Raw genomic sequence first — 17,952 nt, forward strand, 5'->3', positions numbered from 1 at the left:
GCTACAACGACAACATCATCCTTCCACTTGAGGTTAGTGATATTTGACTTGAACTGTTTCATTTCCTAAACGTATCTTTCAAGTCGTGCATATTGAAAACAAAACTACGAAGCATGAATGATTATACTCTAGTTAGACATAGTATTAAGGAATACAATACACGGTTTATTGCTTAACCATTAAACTTTGTAGATAAGACATTGACATAATCAATTGAATTCTATTGTGATTATGTATGGGTATAAGGTGAAGATTTCATATTAGGAAACAATGTTTTAAGGAAGTAATTCATGAACTTGTTTTGTGAACCGAACTATAAATCGTCAGGCATTATTGGTATTGTTATTCATTGCATATCTTTTGAACTACCAATATGTGTGATTAGTATAACCGCTCATGACTTGTTTATGTTCTTGGTAAAACTATTCACAAAGGCCTCACTTTTGTATTGGTATGACTTTTATTAGTGAAACCGATCTTAAGTAATCACCTGAGATGGTATGATCGATTTTGTGTTATTGGTATGACCGACTCTATGTAAAGGGGAACCGATCCTAGTAAGAGGTGCAACGTATCACAAAGGGGAATCGATCCTTGTATGAGGTGCAACAAATTTTTAGCTGAAAGGGGAACCGATCCTATGGACATGTGCAACACGTTTTTAGGAAAAGGGGAACCGATCCTATGGACATGTGCAGCAAGTACAAGTTAGATACCATATATATGTGGGGAACTGAACCTAGTACCTAGTCAACCAATTTTTTGAAAGCTAGTGTGACTATGCACAGTACTCACATGGAGGTAGAACCGAAACTTGTTTTGGTAGAACCGTTAAACCCATGATTGGTGATTGAGTTTTCTTGATCAATCACATAGTTCTTGAAATCCATATGAACCAATTCTAAACTTGTTTGGAAGTGTGGCAAATAGGTTTCAAGATTGTAAGTATGAAAGAGGACTTACAAAGTAAAGACGTCGACATACTTTGAACATGTGCAGTAACGCTAATCTTTAATTGTTCAAAGTTATTCCTTAATAGCTAAAGGCAGAAAATGAATTGAGAATCTTTTATTTAAGGTTTTTAATTTTATTTTAGGAAAATAAAAATTAGTAATGTGCATTTACTAGTTGGATATTGTCCAAGAGATTTTCGGTCATTATTTTGGACAGAGCATTTCCAGGAATTATGGAAACCGAATCTGGAATATATTGCATACCTTGAGAATATTTTCAGTTTTGGGAACTCCTTGGTGTCCAAACTTCCTTGGTCTATAAATATGAAAGTTTGCATTTCGAGCAAACTAATCCTCGTACTACAAAAACTATCTCCGTTGTGGTGATACTGGTGAAGCCGCCTATTCGGAGAGGAGAGTAACCTAATTAGGCGAAATCTCTTACGGCCGCTCAGTTTAAAGTCTTCTTTGGGATTGAGAAGTTCTATTAGTACCGTTTGTGGGAAACTACATAATTGTGGTTTATCTTTTGTTTTCGATTGATTTGTTTGACTAACGGTGGTTGAACTTTGATTGCACCTAGTTTGTTTATGCTTGAGAATCTTCTCTTCTGATATAAGATTCACTCAAACTGGATCGAAGTTTCGACGGGGATCTTTAGACTGTTTGTAGATCTAAAGAGGTCTTGTGATAACCTATTGTTAACAGACTCCGTTTTGTGCGTGATTGATCACAAGAGATTCAAGTTGATTGTGTGCAGGTGTTTATTGAAGATCTTAGAAGATTTGAAGACAAAGAAGACTTTGAAGATTTCTGATTTGGGATTCATAATCTTTGGTGTGCACAATACTTGTTTCGGTATAAGAGGATCCAACTATAATCGGTTTATCTTTGTGGTAGATTAGATTGATTAGTTGTGTAGATCGGCATCAATACAATTCTTTGTGATTAAAAGTATTGATTGCAAAATATTAACAATTACTTCGGTAGTTGATAAATAAGATAGATCTAAAAACCTGACGAATGAGTTTATCGAGATAAACAGAAGAGCCTTTGTCGAACTCATATCACTTGGTTTAAAAGATTTGATACCAAACAGATTTGTTGTTCCTTTACTGTTTGGAATACGAACCAAAGGAATTGTTCCAAGTACGTGACTTATTACAGGTCGGAGGCGTGGGAATACAGACGGAACTAGGTGAACTATAGGTTTAGTTGCTTGGTCTCAACTATACGAAATTAGTTTGATTTTGTATAGCGGCTTAATCCTGAGATTATTCAATGATGGACAAGGTCCCACGGTTTTTCTGCATTTGCGGTTTCCTCGTTAACAAAATCTTGCTGTGTCATTTACTTTTATTTTCCGCAATTATAATTGTTGTTATTATAATTTAAAGGTAATCACACAAACGTTAATTCCTATTTACTTGAAAGAAATCCTATTGTGTTTGGTTAAGTCCTAGCCTTTTATCAAGTACATACTTCGTTGTTGTATTGTCTCGATATCGAATTTATAGACGATCACACGAAGTGTGAACCGATTTGTTGTATTGTCTCGACTCAGTCCATAAACAATCACTTTCGGAGAAAGAACTTATAGGTGGAAAAGTTTTAGTTTGAGGTATATTTGGTACCCTCGTCTTTTCACTAGGTGAACTATAGGTTTAATTGCTTGGTCTCAACTATACGAAGTTGGTTTGATTTTGTATAGCGGCTTAATTCTGAGAGTATTCAATTCTGGACTAGGTCCCGGGGTTTTTCTGCATTTGCGGTTTCCTCGTTAACAAAGTCTTACTGTGTCATTTACTTTTATTTTCCGCATTTATAATTGTTGTTATTATAATTTAAAGTAACTTACACAAACGTTATTTCCTATTTTACTTGATAGACAATCCCTAGAGTTTGGTTAAGTCCGAACATATTATCAAGTAAACATACTTTGTTATCGTATAGTTTCGATCTTGTATCTATAGTCAATCACACAAGTTATCTTGTTGTCGTATTGTCTCGATCTCGTATCCATAGACGATCATACGAAGTGTGAACCAATTAGTTGTATTGTCTCGACTCAGTCTATAGACAGTTACTTTCGGAGAAAGGACTTATAGGTGGAAAAGTTTTAAATTGAGATTTATTTGGGTACCCTCGTCTTTTCACTATTTCTTGTTACTTTTTCATATACTTTTTCCAAGCCAATGAATATCATGTGTAGATCCTTTTTCTGCTTCAGGTATATGTCCATAAGTTGTCTTGTGAAGAATATCGCTTATGTGGTCGACCTCCCATGCACAAAAGTAAATTGGTTATTCTTCACGCTTGTCATCCTCGTTAAATGATGCTCAATAACTCTCTCTCAAAGCTCCATTGTATGGCTCATAAGCTTAATTCTTTGTAATTTATACAAACATTGAATATCTCTTTTATTCTTGAATATTGTCACCAAATTCTCCTTTTCTCCTCGTCCGACATCTTGCTTGATTGGATAATTCCAATGATAACTACTTGGTTAACCAAGCTATAGCTACATCCCACGGAACACCTTAATAGGAATGTTATAGGGCCCAATCGCCTTCCTTACCTTCATCTTTTTTAATGTTTCCATTATCTCTGAACTTGAACTCTCCGAAAAAAATCGTATGTTGGTGTCATCAAAATAATCATCACGCTCAATCATGGTATTATTGTCCGAGTATTTTTCCCATCTTTTACATGTCTCGTCGTCCTTTACCAAAAGGCGGCTGCTCTCTTCTTTGGTGCATTTTATTTTTTTGAAGTCTCTTATCTTCCTCTCTCGAAGTTTTGTTGTCGTATAAATGTTCTTCTCGCTCTAATTCATGCTCAGCCCTGAAACACCCAGTATAAACTTAAGATGAAACTTCATTTTGTTAAATAACGCATCTTTGAGCATACATCACGCGAAAAATACAGATGTATTCCAAAATTACCTAAACCAATCCAACTTACCTCGGCTGGCTTTCTTGCACCTTGCACTCCTCAAATAAAGTATGAAGACCCTTACTCATTTGTCACTACATCAGGATGCCACTAGATGTAACATGGCAGAATAGGTGAATGGTCCGGCCCTTGCTCATTTAACACCAGGGACGGACCAAGATTTCTAAGGTAGGGCTGGCTGATATTACCGGTTATGCGACCGAAGATCACGCTAACTTTTTTTTGGCTTGAGTCTATTTTTCAGTTGGCAAGCCTGATTGCTTATATAATATGCGATAAATAGAAGGTAAATGTCACATACATGAGAAAAGTTGATTGGCAGGAGTGAATTTCCGAAAAAGCTATAGCCGTTTGCGGTATGAATTTTGGTAAATAAGAAGGTCTTCTTGCGTAGAAGTTGATGAATTGGTGAAAATGTCTAGTTTTTACTTAAAAGTTTATCACTTTATTACATATGCTAGAAATTGCATGGGCTTGTTATGATACAAGTGGGCTACAATAAAATTAATATGAATTATACATGGCTAATTTTTCTTGAATGATTTTTTAGGGACCATGATCTTTTTGAGGGGACCATGGTTTTATTAGGCCATCTTCCCTATACTGATAAGGGGTTTCCTAAAACGTTGCAATGACTAACCTACCCTTAACCTAATTTAATTTAAAACCAACCCAATAACCACCTATATATAACCACCACCTCCTCCCACCACCACCGCCGATTACCACTACCACCACCTCCGATTATCACCACCACCAACCACCGATTACCACCACCACCACCGCCCACCACCGCCGATTACCACCACCTCCGATTATCACCACCACCAACCACCGATTACCACCACCACCTCCTCCCACCACCACCGCCACCGCCTATTTATGAAATGTAACAACATCAATGCAATCACAATTAAGTTCGGTTACATAATAATTTTATCGAGTATAAAAGACGCCAACCACAACCTGATTCTGCCATGGGACCATTCCGGAGGTATTTTCCAAGAAACCCTTCACTTTAATTTGATTTTGATTGCTTCAATCGAATAGAAATCATCAAAATAGGGTTTTAATAGGAGTTACAGAGCCATGTTCGGTTAGGCCGATTTTCCAAAAAACCCTAGTTTACTAACCGAACTTCTTGAAAATGAAGAACACGAAGAATAGTTCGGTTCTATTGGATTTAAAACTAAGTCACCGAACTCCCTGTTCGGTTGTTTCGCAAAAAATTTTAAAACTACAAAGTAACCGAACTCCACCCATAGAACCAAAAAAAACAAATCCAGTCTAACCGAACTGTTTTGTTGTGGCCACTATGTTGAGTTCCAAAATAACCGAACTTAGTCAATAGAGTTCGGTTTGTTCGCAAAAACTTTTAAAACTACAAAGTAACCGAACTTGGCCAATAGACATTGGAACTTCACATTTTTTTTGTTTGTTAAATTCGGTAACTTCACAATTTTATCGCAGAAACCGAACTCAGAGTTCGTTAACCTGCGTGTTTGGAACAAGTAACCGAACTACACTTTCAGATGAGTTCGGTTACTTGTTTATCTCACGGGGCAACCGATCTACAGCTTCAGATGAGTTCGGTTACTTGTTCTTTATATAAAGTAACCGGACTGTTCAAAATCCAGTTCAAACCCGGATCATTTTGAAGATTAACAAATATTCTAGGAGAGGATGGAGATGAAGAATCAGATGAGTTTTCATCATTTGAATACTCAAACTTAGTGAATTGGAATTTTTTTTTTTATTTTCCATGTTTTTCTCCTTCATCTTCTAAAACTCTACTCTCTCAATAATTCTACTCAACTAATAATAAACCCATCTTTCAATTTAATCTCACTAATTGTTTTTAACTAAATCATTCACTAATCATAACCTAAAATTAATTAAGAGGGTAGATTAGGTATTAAATAAATAACTAGATATGGGGTGACCTAAAATTACTTCTAATGCCTTTACCCAAAATAAAATCATGGTCCCCAAAAAAGTCATGGTCCCAAAAAATCGTTCTTTTTCTTTGGGTAGATTTAGCGACGGGCTTGAGCCTCGTTGAGCACCCTCATAGGCCCGTCCTGTTTAACACCTTACCTCGATTCCGATATGATAACGAGCCCGCCTTTACTCATATAACACCACACTCAGTTTCGTTATTGCGCGTCCCTAAAAGAGTGACACCCCAACGGAAAACATTATATGGATATATAAATTTGTTCATAAATTTTTTTTAGACATACCACATATTTCAAACCAGCTAAAAACCATATAGACACAGACCAACCACAAACGGACCCCCTGTTTTCTGTAGAAGAGCAGAACCCACCTTTCAGCCACCTCTCTACGTGTTTATACGGTTTTAGAGTGGTTCGGATCATATTGGAAAGAAAAATCTAGTCTTAACATTGTTAAACAAACAAATATGGATTATAGATTAAATCTATGCAACCTTGAAACATTTGCATTAAGATATCCTTTTATAAATATTTCTTTGACTCATGTTCCAATGTAGATAAATAATGATCCTGTCAGGACTCCAAGCAAACATAAAGGACTTTCTCATCACATGTTCATTTTCCCCATAATAGGGATTTTATTCTTCTTTTCATTTCTTTAGGTAATTACAGCCATCTGATCTACATCAGAGATAGTCGGTGGTTAGCTCATACTCATTTTAAATTGAAAATGGCACCATCGTTGGTGTACTTTGAAAATCAGAGTCTTGTCTAGTTTCCATAATGCTTTTTAGGAGTAAAAAATTTAAGAGCTTCCCTGTGATGGATACTCTGCAAGAGAGGCAAAACCCCCCACATGGGGTTCACTGCAATTTTCATGTCATCATCTTGTTATAGCTGTTTGGGATCTCACTCTGATACATCACAATCATAAACAAATGCTCTAAATTTTCTACTGTTTCCCTTTACCAACAGAGCTTACAACCAATGGACCACACCAGTCCCAACAAGGCAACAACAACAAATAAACTCTTTCTTTATTTGGGGTTCTATCTTGGGTCCTAAAAACAAAGGAGGACTATGGCATTGTTATCTAGAAATGACTGTTATTGCAAGGAAAACAACCACATGAAGTTGTATGGTCAGAGATGTAGTAAGAGTTCTGTTGCTGTTGGTTCTTGAGTATCATCTTTTGTGCTTGTTCTGTAGCTTTTTGAACTTGTTGTGAATGTTGGATTTGAGCTTCACTTCTCAATTCCTCTGCTTTTCTATGAACAATTGCCATTCTCTTCATTATCTTCTCTTCTAAATTTGATCTCATCCTTTGTATTTTCACCTGTTTCACCATATTAAAACCACAACACCAGAAAATAAGCACACTGTTGAGAATTGAGATGCTAAAAACGCAAGCAAAGCACACTAGACTGGTCGTACATATCCACGTGTTCAGGACCTCGGCTTAGAGTTTGTTTTATTGGGATCTTTGAGAACAACATCACATGAGCATGGAAGCTTTCATTGACTTAAAATGGAATTATTAAAGCATGGGCATGGTTAAATATATCATAGTTTTTGTCTTTCGGATAAGAATGGAGACAAATCAAGAAGAAGATAGGAGAGGAAGAAAAAGATGAGCATGTTGACAAATTTTTGGGGCTCGATGAGGAAACAGACAGACTTTTTAGCTACTCAAGAATTAACATAATAATAGAGCCATTGGGTGTTTGTCTCTAAATCTGGTTAAACAAGATGCAAGTGTTGTCAATGTCATGTGGCAATGTACCAAATCTGTTCAATCTTGAAGCAAAACCAAAGTCATAGACTAGTTCATGAGATCTTTAAGTTCTTCTAATGCCGGCCCCTAATGGACTTTTACTGCCTGTATTGTAATGTGAATTATACCTATTATATTGATTCTAAATACCCGAATTCAAAGAAACAAGTAGTAATTGCACATTCATGAAGAAAACATTAGGTATGGGAGGCAACGTGCAAGCGCGTTACAAATGTGTGCTTTAACTTCAACCATTTGCGCTTTTGGTGAACCTCTTGTATGATCAATGTAGATGTTATATGTCAAGTTCCTAAGGCATTTCCTATGTTTCTTGGCCAACATTGGCAGACACATTGAATAATTACTAGGATCGACGGAATTTTAACTCAAAACCAATAACAAAAGCTGTGAGTCTAAAATGCCAAGGATGCTATTGAAAACTAGAAACCGTATAGACTAATAAGACAGAGATTCAAAATTGAAAGTACCTCTAACTTTTTAGATTGAGCTTCTGCCTTCGCACTTTGGAGGTTTACCCAAGCTTGTATTTTTGCTTCTTCCCTTTGATACCTGCGAGAGCAAGCAAATTCCTATCAAACTAGGGACGAATTTGCCACAAAGTGATGAAATACACACAGTACTGCAAAGAAAAATGTAAATTGAAATGCAGAATGTATTAACCTGCTACAGCATTTCGTTCTTTCTTCTTCTTCCCATGAAGCAGCTTTAACTTCAATTGCACTATTATGCTTCCTAGATCCACCACCATTGAACGTACTATCAAAATGTCTCAAACTCTTCGAAATCTCTTCTTCTTCCTCTTCTCTTGAGCTCCACTTCGACGTAACGGAATCAAACTGATTCCCCATTTCAAGTTTCGCAAAATGATGCTCTGAAATATCAATGTTGGTACTAGTCCTTTTCGGTGTCGCTAACAATCCTGACCTATCTTGTGGCGTATTATGTCTAGCAGGAGAAGCAACCTTAAATGGGGTATGACATCTAGAAGTGGTTGAACTTGCTAATGGAGTCATTTCTGTCCCAACATCTCTATGTTGAATTTGCGGAACCATTTCTGTTCCAGCATCTTTCATTGATTCACAAGTTGAATTTCGAAACAAAAATCCTTCTTTCGATGGTTCCGAATATCTGAAGTTAGGGAATATTGCTGCTGGCTCTATATTGTTTGTAAACTTATCTGCATTATTCAAAAACTACATTTAGTGCAAACAAAATTTCCAGTAACAAACGTCTGGGGACATTGCCCCAATAGATTTTATTGACTCTTCTGTAGTGCTAAAATTCCTCCTCCCCAATGTATCAATCCAGTGATAGAATTATCCTTGGGAAGGGGGGGCATTGCCCCTATGGATATCCAGAACAACTAACTAAGTTTTTCCAATAAAAAGTAAATGGGTACTCAGGAGAGTAATTTTAGCCACAAAATTGCAGGATTAAAGGGTTTTAAGTTACAAATTTCTCTAACCACCACCACTAAACACACCACCGCCGCCCACCACCAAAAAAGTGAAAAAAAAAATTGGAATACAAAAGGAATGAAAAAAGCAAAAAGGATCTAACCTTTAAGAAGTACTTCAGTTGCAGCCGCAGCACCACCACCACCATGAAAAGCTGAAACTGGAACTGTACTAATAGGAGGCTGATCAAAAGATTTCACGCTTACTGATTTCTCTGTGAAAATCTCACTTTTCTGTTGAAAAACTGGTGAGGGTTTAACAAAAGGATGAGCTGGTGAATCATGAGTAGTATTAACAATCCATTTCTCAGCATTATCCCATTTTGATGGAAACCCTTTTCTTGAGTGATGATGATTCCCGGTACTACTACTGAAACTAAATACAGGTCTACCAGGTGTTGGTGGTGCATCAATCAATCTCCTATTATTTCCCTGAACTGAACTCACTGACCCATCTCTCTTCATTTGAAATGATTTAACAAAATCTGAAGTCTCCTTTAGATTCAGTTTACAAAGTGGGTCTACTAATGTATCATCAAATGGATTCTCTCCTTTGTTCTTCTTGCTGTACTCTAATGGTGTTGCTGATGAAGGAGGAGCTTGGTAGTATTTTGATGTTGTCTTGAGATCCATATTTTGATTTCTCAACTAAAAACCCTTTACTGTAACTGGTTTTTTCTATCTCGCTTCATTTCTTGTTGGCATCAATGAACTGACTGACTTTAATGAAGCATCATGATAGTTGAGACAGCTCAATGAAAATGAAGAACATGCATCAAACCCAACAGGTAAAAGAAAGACCAGTCAAGGAACAACTTTATTCTGCAACAACCCACATGAGTGAAGGAAAACCAAACTCAGACTCCCAAAAATTTACACTAGTTTTATACAAACAAGGAGGAGAAGTTGATTAGAACAGCTTATTTTATAGAAAATGTACAAAAAGAAAGAGGGTTCAAGATTTTAGCTTCAAAAGTACACCAAAAGGATGCAAATTCGTTCTTCTTCAAACTTTAGACAATTGTAGCTAGCTAGAGAGTGATATAGGGAGTGAGTGGGTCCCACGCTTCTGCTTCCAGGTGGGTCCCACTTGAACTGACACGGTTCTTGATTATGGAAGCAGGAAATGGTTAAAGTAAAATTTACTCCAAAATTCATAAGGGGAACTTAATGCGAAAATGAGTCTGGGCTGGGGGTTTTAGAAGAAAAGAAAAACTTGAAAATCCCTATTACTGAGATTTGTCAGAAGTTGAATTCAGGACTCAAAACAGTAGTACAGATGAGAAAGTCTGAAGTGAAATAGACTTATGTTTTTGAATTCTTGTGGTTTGTTTGCTGGATCTTCTTCTTTCTTTTTCACTCTGACCGACTCAATAACAATCTGTCAATGGATGTCAACATGTGGCACAGCTAATGCAGTGCATTAACCTCCGTGACTGGTTCTGTTTACGGAGGAGGAGAATCCTAACTCATAAGTACACATCCTTGATCTTCTTGCCGGCAGTCACATCCTTGTCATTAAGTACCATTGTGGGGGACTATTTATGAATGTACTGTAGTTAATGATGGATAAGGGCAACCAACAAGGAAAACTCTTGCGACGGTACGAGTTTTATGGTCCGAATCTGGGACAATGAATTCAGATCTTTGATCACTCTCTTCTTTACCTCATTACCAATCCCAATGCTACCGTTGTTTTTCTTTCCATCGTTGAGATTGTGTCACGTCTTGTCCAAAATTTGGACCATCCCCTGTTGTCCCAGTTGTAGGAACCACCATGGAGTCAGGGCCGAGCCACGACTAAAAGAAGGGGTTAAAAAATAATCTACTCATGCTAGGATGCAAAATAGGCTTTGAAGACTATTTTATTCCCACAAAGACACAAATGGTTGGATTGAAGATAAATGGTAGAATAACATTTCATGAACGGTTAACAAACTGTTTCGAAAATCGGGAGACTATGATGTAGACTGGCATGGTTAAGATTGCTAAATACCCCGTTGTAGAGATAGGAAGAAATATGGCTCTGAATCTTAACATTGCTTTGACCATAGCAGACTCTTCTATGAGAGCAGGGATTGGTATAACTTTGATTGATCATACAGTTACAATCAGAGAAGCAAAAGGTTTCTTTATCGACAGTACAACAATAGAAGAAATAGAAAAAACTGGAGCAGAAGCTGCTTTCCAATGGGCAACATGTTGGAGTGGCCACAGAATCTCCTTCAGAAGTGATTCAGAACCAACTCTGGTGTTGCTGGTGGGAATGTACGCAGAAGCTCGAAGACAACGATACCCGATCAGTGAAGATTTTGGAAACACAAAACATTTTGATATAAACTTTTTAACCCGGAATTTTACTTTAGTTATGAGAAATGATGTAATATGGGAAGCAAAACTCTCTAATTTTTGTAAGAAATATGAAATTAAAGACAACTGGGTGGATCATAGCCTAAGGGCTCTATTGAACTATCTAACCATCCAACAGTGGAACGAAAATGTAATGAATGCTCGTAACTCCATTTTTGGAAATACTGAGCAGCACCTATCAATATATTGAGGAACTCCTCTTTTTCAAAAAAAAAAAAAAAAAAAAACTCCCTCCATCCCAATATTGGATGACCTATTTAGTTCAAATTTTTGTCCCACTATTAGTTGACCTATTTCTTTAAACAAGGGAATATTTCAAAAACTATCATTTTGATTGATTATCATTAATATGAGAAATATGTATAATTTAATATCCATGTTTATACTCGCTACATAGGTGTTTTAAATGCTTTTCAATGGTACAAAATTTACGAATATCCGCGGTATAGTTTGAGAGATAATTCATTTCTAAATTTTACAAGTTATTATCCATAAAGGTATTATTGTAAAAAATAATTAGAAAAACTCTTTTCCCTTACTTTCCTTAAAAATTGTGCAAACTCTAACTAGATCATCTAATAGTGGGACGGAGGGAGTATATAAATGGGCTTGGGAACTAGTTGGGCTGAGTATGCATCTGCACGCCCATGTTCTAAGCTGGTTCTGCCATCGCATGCAGCACCGATATGTTGCATATATTAATCAACATATATTTATTTATTAGATAAAGAGTATTACATTAACTAGTTGGAAGCCTAACAAACTAAACTCCAACAACGTACTACTACATTAATTGAACAGGTTGCTGTGCTAGCCTACCACCGAGCCTCATGTTGCATATATTAGCTACTCCAAAAAATAGATGAAGCCTAGCTGGAATGGGTTACTAAATTTCACATGGTTATCAAATTTCTAGACAATTACTTAATTATGTATGATTGTGTCAATTCCGTGGAATTTAATACCCTGCAACATCCTTGAAAAATATCTTCCCATAATACTATTTTGACTTACTTTATTATGATTTTGGTATCCAATTTTGCATCTGTAATGATTCTTCTGCTTTTAGGTTCACCATTTTTATTTTATTTTTGATTACATACCAATAATTGTTCTTTCCAACTCTATTATATCAGCCAAGAAGAATCCAATGGATTCCATTTCCTATTCCTCTCTATATAACTCCATCATCATGCCATAAAATGGTGCCTTTTTGTTTGTCAAAGTGCATTGTTGAAATGAGACTTGTAGGCAAACTATTTGGAAGAAAATAGAAAGTCACCTTTTTGGGTTCTTCTTTGCTAGTCCATGAGAAATATACACAGTATCCATCTACACCCCACTACTGATACTGTTTATGTCGATATCATTTCTATGTTATGATTCTTATTCCTTTTTAGAGTTATAATCATTAAATCCATGATTCAGGGTTTCTAAAGCAGTGCTAATTAAAATCACAGTGCATAACACTATTATTAGTAGTGTAGTATTTTAGCAACTATCACAAGGAACAAAAATGTCACAATGATATTTAGTAGGGTCTATTAAAATGGGTAGGCCAAAAGATTCATTTTATCGTGCCACTTAGGGGTGAGCATAAAAACCGGGACCGCGGATTTAACCCGTATCCGTCCGTAAAATTACGGATTTCACCCAAACCGCAAGACGTATGGGCCGGACACGGGTGGGATTCTCAAATCCGCATGCGTGCGGATGCGGTTGCGGTTGTCATTTGAAAACCGCGGATTACCGCAACCGTAGAAAGAAGCAAAGTTTTCTTAAAGTATGAACCTAGGCCCAAAGAGAAAGAAGTGAAGTTCTTTGATCACTTAGTTAACTAAATGAATTTAGGCCCAAAGAGATAGAAGTAAAGTCCTTAAAACACTAACTGAATTTAGACCCAACAAATAGAATCAAAACTAAGTCAACTAACTGAATACTGAATGGTAGATGGTGTTTGGCAAGTTGATGTTGTCAGTGATCCGTTCACAGAATCACAGTTCACACATTCTGCAGGCCTAAGAGAGCGTATGGACGCTGTTAGGCATAACAGAACCATTCCCTGCACATATAATATAAACAAGAGAAACAAGTTAAAGAACTAGTATGAATTATGAAGTTATAGACTGAACTGAGCTCGTAATGGGCTAGGACCGTCAACTAGTTTCATAGTTCACATCCAAAAGCTAAACTGATAGTTGTCCCGTTGAGGTAACAATGTGGCATGCATCATCATCAGTTGGACGATTGTTTGTGTTCGTTTCAACCATTACATCGAAATGGAACATTTTCTGCTCTAAAGTTAGTGGGCTTGGCCTAACAAATCCGTGGTTAATCCGCAACCGGCCCGTATAATCCGTTGATCCGCAGAGGTTAAATCCGCGGGTGATTGGACCGGTCACGGTTCCATTTTTCAAATCCGGAATTTTGACGGTTTGGTTGCGGGTGACCCCTAATCCACAACCGTCCGTCCGTTGCACACCCCTAGTGCCACTTGAGAGTTGTGATAGTTAGAAGTGTAAATTGGGCTGTGACAGTACGAGAAGAGCCCAGTTTGGCACATTAAGGCCAGCTCAACACGTGACTTCGCATAACATGACATATCATGGTAGTATCGTGATTTGTGTTGGGGCAGACTAGTTAGCACAGTGGCACATCACTGCATGAGGCACGGATAAAGCCGTAACACATCACAACACATCACGTTAAGAAAGCACGTCATAACATGCATAAAACACTACACAACATGGCACAATACATCACATTTTGTGTAAATTTCACAAAAAAGTCTTTATTTTAGCGAAATTTCGACATTTATCTTTGTTCCGTTGAATTATTTTAGGGGCGTCACAAATAATGACTATTTGTGAGGGTGTTTTGACCAACCGTAGGAAATAGTAGGATTAGTCAAAGGAGTAATTTTCTATGATCGGTTTCATGCTTCCGACAGAGTAAATGATTTCTGTTTTTATCAATCACCTCACAACAACTTAACTATATGGTAGTAGAACAAGTTATTGTGGAATCACAAAGAATGAGACGAAAAGCTTTGTGATTACTTTTTATATCTTACCTATCGGTGATAAATCTCGAGCAAATCTTAGAGAAGATAGTACTCAACATGATAGAAAAAGTAAGATCAAAACACGCTGTTAGACCACTGCTCGGTCGAACTCGCAAGCGTTGCTATCTCAAGCTATTTAGTTGTCAAAATTATAAGTCTTGATTCTAGTCTACTTACAACTAAGTCTAGGATTAGGATAGAAAGAGTAGTTGAGCATTAGATTTCACTGCTTCATCGATTGAAGACGGAGAACTACTAAGGGGAGCTTGTGGAACTTCATCAACAAAAGGTATGTGGAGACTCAAAAGTCAATCTACTCTATCTTCCTATTTGAGACAAAAGTCGTATAGCTATATAGACTTCAATTATACACATTTGATATTTCGAGCTGAATTTAACTCGCTTACATATTTCTCGAAATATGTGTTGGTAAGCTTCCGCTTTAACCAAGTTCATCTTATATTCTTGACGAAATTCAAAAGATGATCATGTGAAAATCGCCTGGTAACATCTTACATGATTTGTGTGAGACTGTCATTTGATGTGGACTCGGAATGTTTCGTATTGATCATTCGATCACTAAAAAATTGTTTTGAAGCTAATAGTTTGTGTGAGACAGCTATTGTCGTCTTCCGAGAACGTTTCAAATGAGAGTTTGGAACAATATGATTTAAGCACAATATGCGTACTTGCATATGTGTAATTCAAGTCCGGGAACCATGGTATGCATACCCGTATGCGTACCGATTGGATTAGTCAATGTCCGGGAATCAAGTACGCATACCGGTATGTGTACTGGTGTGAGGTTCAAGTTCCGAGACTTTACTGAGTTTGTGGTGTGCGTACCATTTCGCGTACTGGCGAACCCAAACTTAGTCTGACCACCTAGGTATACGTACCTGTTTGCATACTTGAGTGGATTATGTTCTAAAATCGATTTGTTCATGAACTAATACATTTATATATTAATAAATACAATCTTTTGAAAACCCTGGCTATAATGTTCATGACTTGATTCGAGTGAATCAAAATCGATTTTGCTTCAATTGTGTCTTGTATACTTCTATGAGAATATAAACAATTGAACAACTCTAAAACTAGTTTCATTTGAGTCATTTGAACTAGTTATGGTTAAGATGAATATGGTTGATATGAAAGTGTTCATATGGTTAACTTCGGTTAACTATTGTTGAGCCAACAAAGGTGCACACGTTTAGGTACAGTTACTCATATCTAAATGAAGTCACTTTTCATTTGTGTGTAACAAGATCAGTTCTACCTAACGGTTGAAAGATATTAGCTTAAGTCTAATCAGGATTTCATCTAACGGTAAATATTGATTTCTTTGTTTCAAAGCTATCAAACCCTGATTTGAAGACTATATAAAGGAGAACTCTAGCAATTTGGAAACATAATCCCCACACCTCATGTGTGATACTAGTTGTGATAAGAGTCGATTCTCCTTTAACCTTAGGTTTTTCCAAAACCCTGTAGGTTAACGACTTGAATACTTCATTGGGATTGTGAAGACAGACCCAACTATTTTCTCTGTAGTTGTTGTTCTGATCTTGTTGTTTTCTATCGTGATTGACTACTACCTTCTCTAAGATTTGCTCGAGATTTAATCTCCGATAGGCAAGATAAAAAGTAGTCACAAACATCTTCGTCTCATCGTTTGTGATTCCATAATATCTTGTTTCGCTACCATACGATTAAGATTATTGTGAGGTGATTGATATTACTAGGCTGTTCTTCGGGAATATAAGTCTGGTGTATAAACTGGTTCCTGTTCACCTTGATTTATCAAAAGACAGAACAAAACTCATAGGTTTATCTGTGGGAGACATACTTATCTATTCAATAGACTTTTCTATGTGAGAAAGATTTGTTTATCAAGTCTTCAACTTTGGGTCGTAACAACTCTTAGTTGTGGGTGAGATCAGCTAATGGAATCAAGTGCGTAGAGTCCTGCTAGGATTCAGAGACGTAAGGAGAGAAATTGTACCTTGATCACTGTGAGATTGGTTAGGGCTCAACTAAATTCCAGTCTGAAGTTAACTTGGAGTAGGCTAGTGTCTGTAGCGGCTTAATACAGTGTGGTGTTTAAATCTGGACTAGGTCCCGGGGTTTTTCTGCATTTGCGGTTTCCTCGTTAACAAAATTTTTGGTGTCTGTGTTATTCTTTTCTGCATTATATTTGTTTATATAATTGAAATATCACAGGTTGTGCGTAAGTTCAATCAATTGGGAATCTAACCTTTGGTTGTTAATTAAATTGATTGACACTTGGATATTGGTTTTTGATACCGTCCAAGTTGTTTCTTGTATTCAATCGGGCTCGCAAATTCCTATTAATTTGTTTGATTGCGGATTGAATTGAGCAATTGAGATATAACTCTTTGATATACTTTTCTTAAGATTGAGTGTGACTGTCTAGTTGATTCTCTTAAAAGTATATTGGAGTTAGTCCATAAAGATTGCTAAGCAAAATATTGGGTGTGGTTGTTAGACCCCCGCTTTTTCACACGCAACTACAGAGAAAATAGTTGGGTATGGCTTCAGAATCCCAATGAAGTATTTAAGTCGTTAACCTATAATGGTTTTAGGAAAAACCTTTGTTTAAGGAGAATAGACTCTAGTCGCAACTAGTATCACACAGGAGGTGTGAGGATTAGGTTTTCCAGTTGCTAGAGTTCTCTCTTATATAGTCTTCGAATCAGGGTTTGATAGTTTTTGAAACAAAGAAATCAATATTCACCGTTAGATGAAATCTTGATTTAAGATTCAAGCTAATTTTGCTTAAAACCAAAGAAATATATCTCCATCATTAGATGGTCTTAGCTTGTTACACACAAATGAAATATACCTTCATTTAGATATGGGTAACCGTAGCTAAACGTGTATATTGAGTTGCCTCAACAATAGTTAACCGAAGTTATCTATATGAACACTTTTGTATTAACCATATTCATCTAACACTTCTAGATCAAATGATAATCAAATGAATCTAATTGTGTTACTCATATAATTGTTCAATTATTTATATTCTCATATAAGTAAGTATACAAAACACAATTGAAACAAAATCGGATTGATTTAAAAGAATCAGTTCATGAAAATTTTAGCCACGGTTTGCAAAGATTGCATTCCTTAATTTATAAATGTATTTGTTGATGAGTATGAAATCATACGTAACTGATTTCAGAACATAAACCAACTTAGTTTGCAAACGGGTACGCAAACTTAAGTTTCGGACTTTGGTCATGTCCGGCAGTTCGCAAACGGCTACGCATATTGTCGTTACGGACCGAACTCAGGTGATACAGTTTGCAAACGGTTATACAAACTTGGTTCCCGGACTTTCACAGTTAAAACCGTTCGGATATGGGTATGCATACTTG

At 36.7% G+C, this 17,952-nt stretch overlaps 1 protein-coding gene across 1 annotated transcript; it reads right to left on the reverse strand.

Annotated features, from left to right (window-relative positions):
* Positions 1 to 6,702: 6,702 nt before the first annotated feature.
* On the reverse strand, positions 6,703 to 10,113 carry LOC113340281. The gene is made up of 4 exons (XM_026585486.1): positions 9,222 to 10,113; positions 8,322 to 8,838; positions 8,129 to 8,210; positions 6,703 to 7,202 (listed from the first exon to the last, which is right to left on the reverse strand). The coding sequence occupies exons 1-4, from the start codon at positions 9,748 to 9,750 to the stop codon at positions 6,960 to 6,962; spliced, it is 1,371 nt and encodes a 456-aa protein (XP_026441271.1). The 5' UTR covers positions 9,751 to 10,113; the 3' UTR covers positions 6,703 to 6,959.
* Positions 10,114 to 17,952: the final 7,839 nt, after the last annotated feature.

This window comes from Papaver somniferum, unplaced genomic scaffold, assembly GCF_003573695.1.
Source record: "Papaver somniferum cultivar HN1 unplaced genomic scaffold, ASM357369v1 unplaced-scaffold_21, whole genome shotgun sequence".
Classification (NCBI taxonomy): Eukaryota; Viridiplantae; Streptophyta; class Magnoliopsida; order Ranunculales; family Papaveraceae; genus Papaver; species Papaver somniferum.

Excerpts from the sequence above, each read along its gene's own strand:
- LOC113340281 (XM_026585486.1), bottom strand. The coding sequence starts at position 9,750 with ATGGATCTCAAGACAACATCAAAATACTACCAAGCTCCTCCTTCATCA. Across the intron at positions 8,211-8,321 it reads AGAACGAAATGCTGTAGCAG|GTATCAAAGGGAAGAAGCAA; the intron begins GTTAATACATTC and ends TTGCTCTCGCAG. Across the intron at positions 7,203-8,128 it reads CTCAATCTAAAAAGTTAGAG|GTGAAAATACAAAGGATGAG; the intron begins GTACTTTCAATT and ends ATGGTGAAACAG.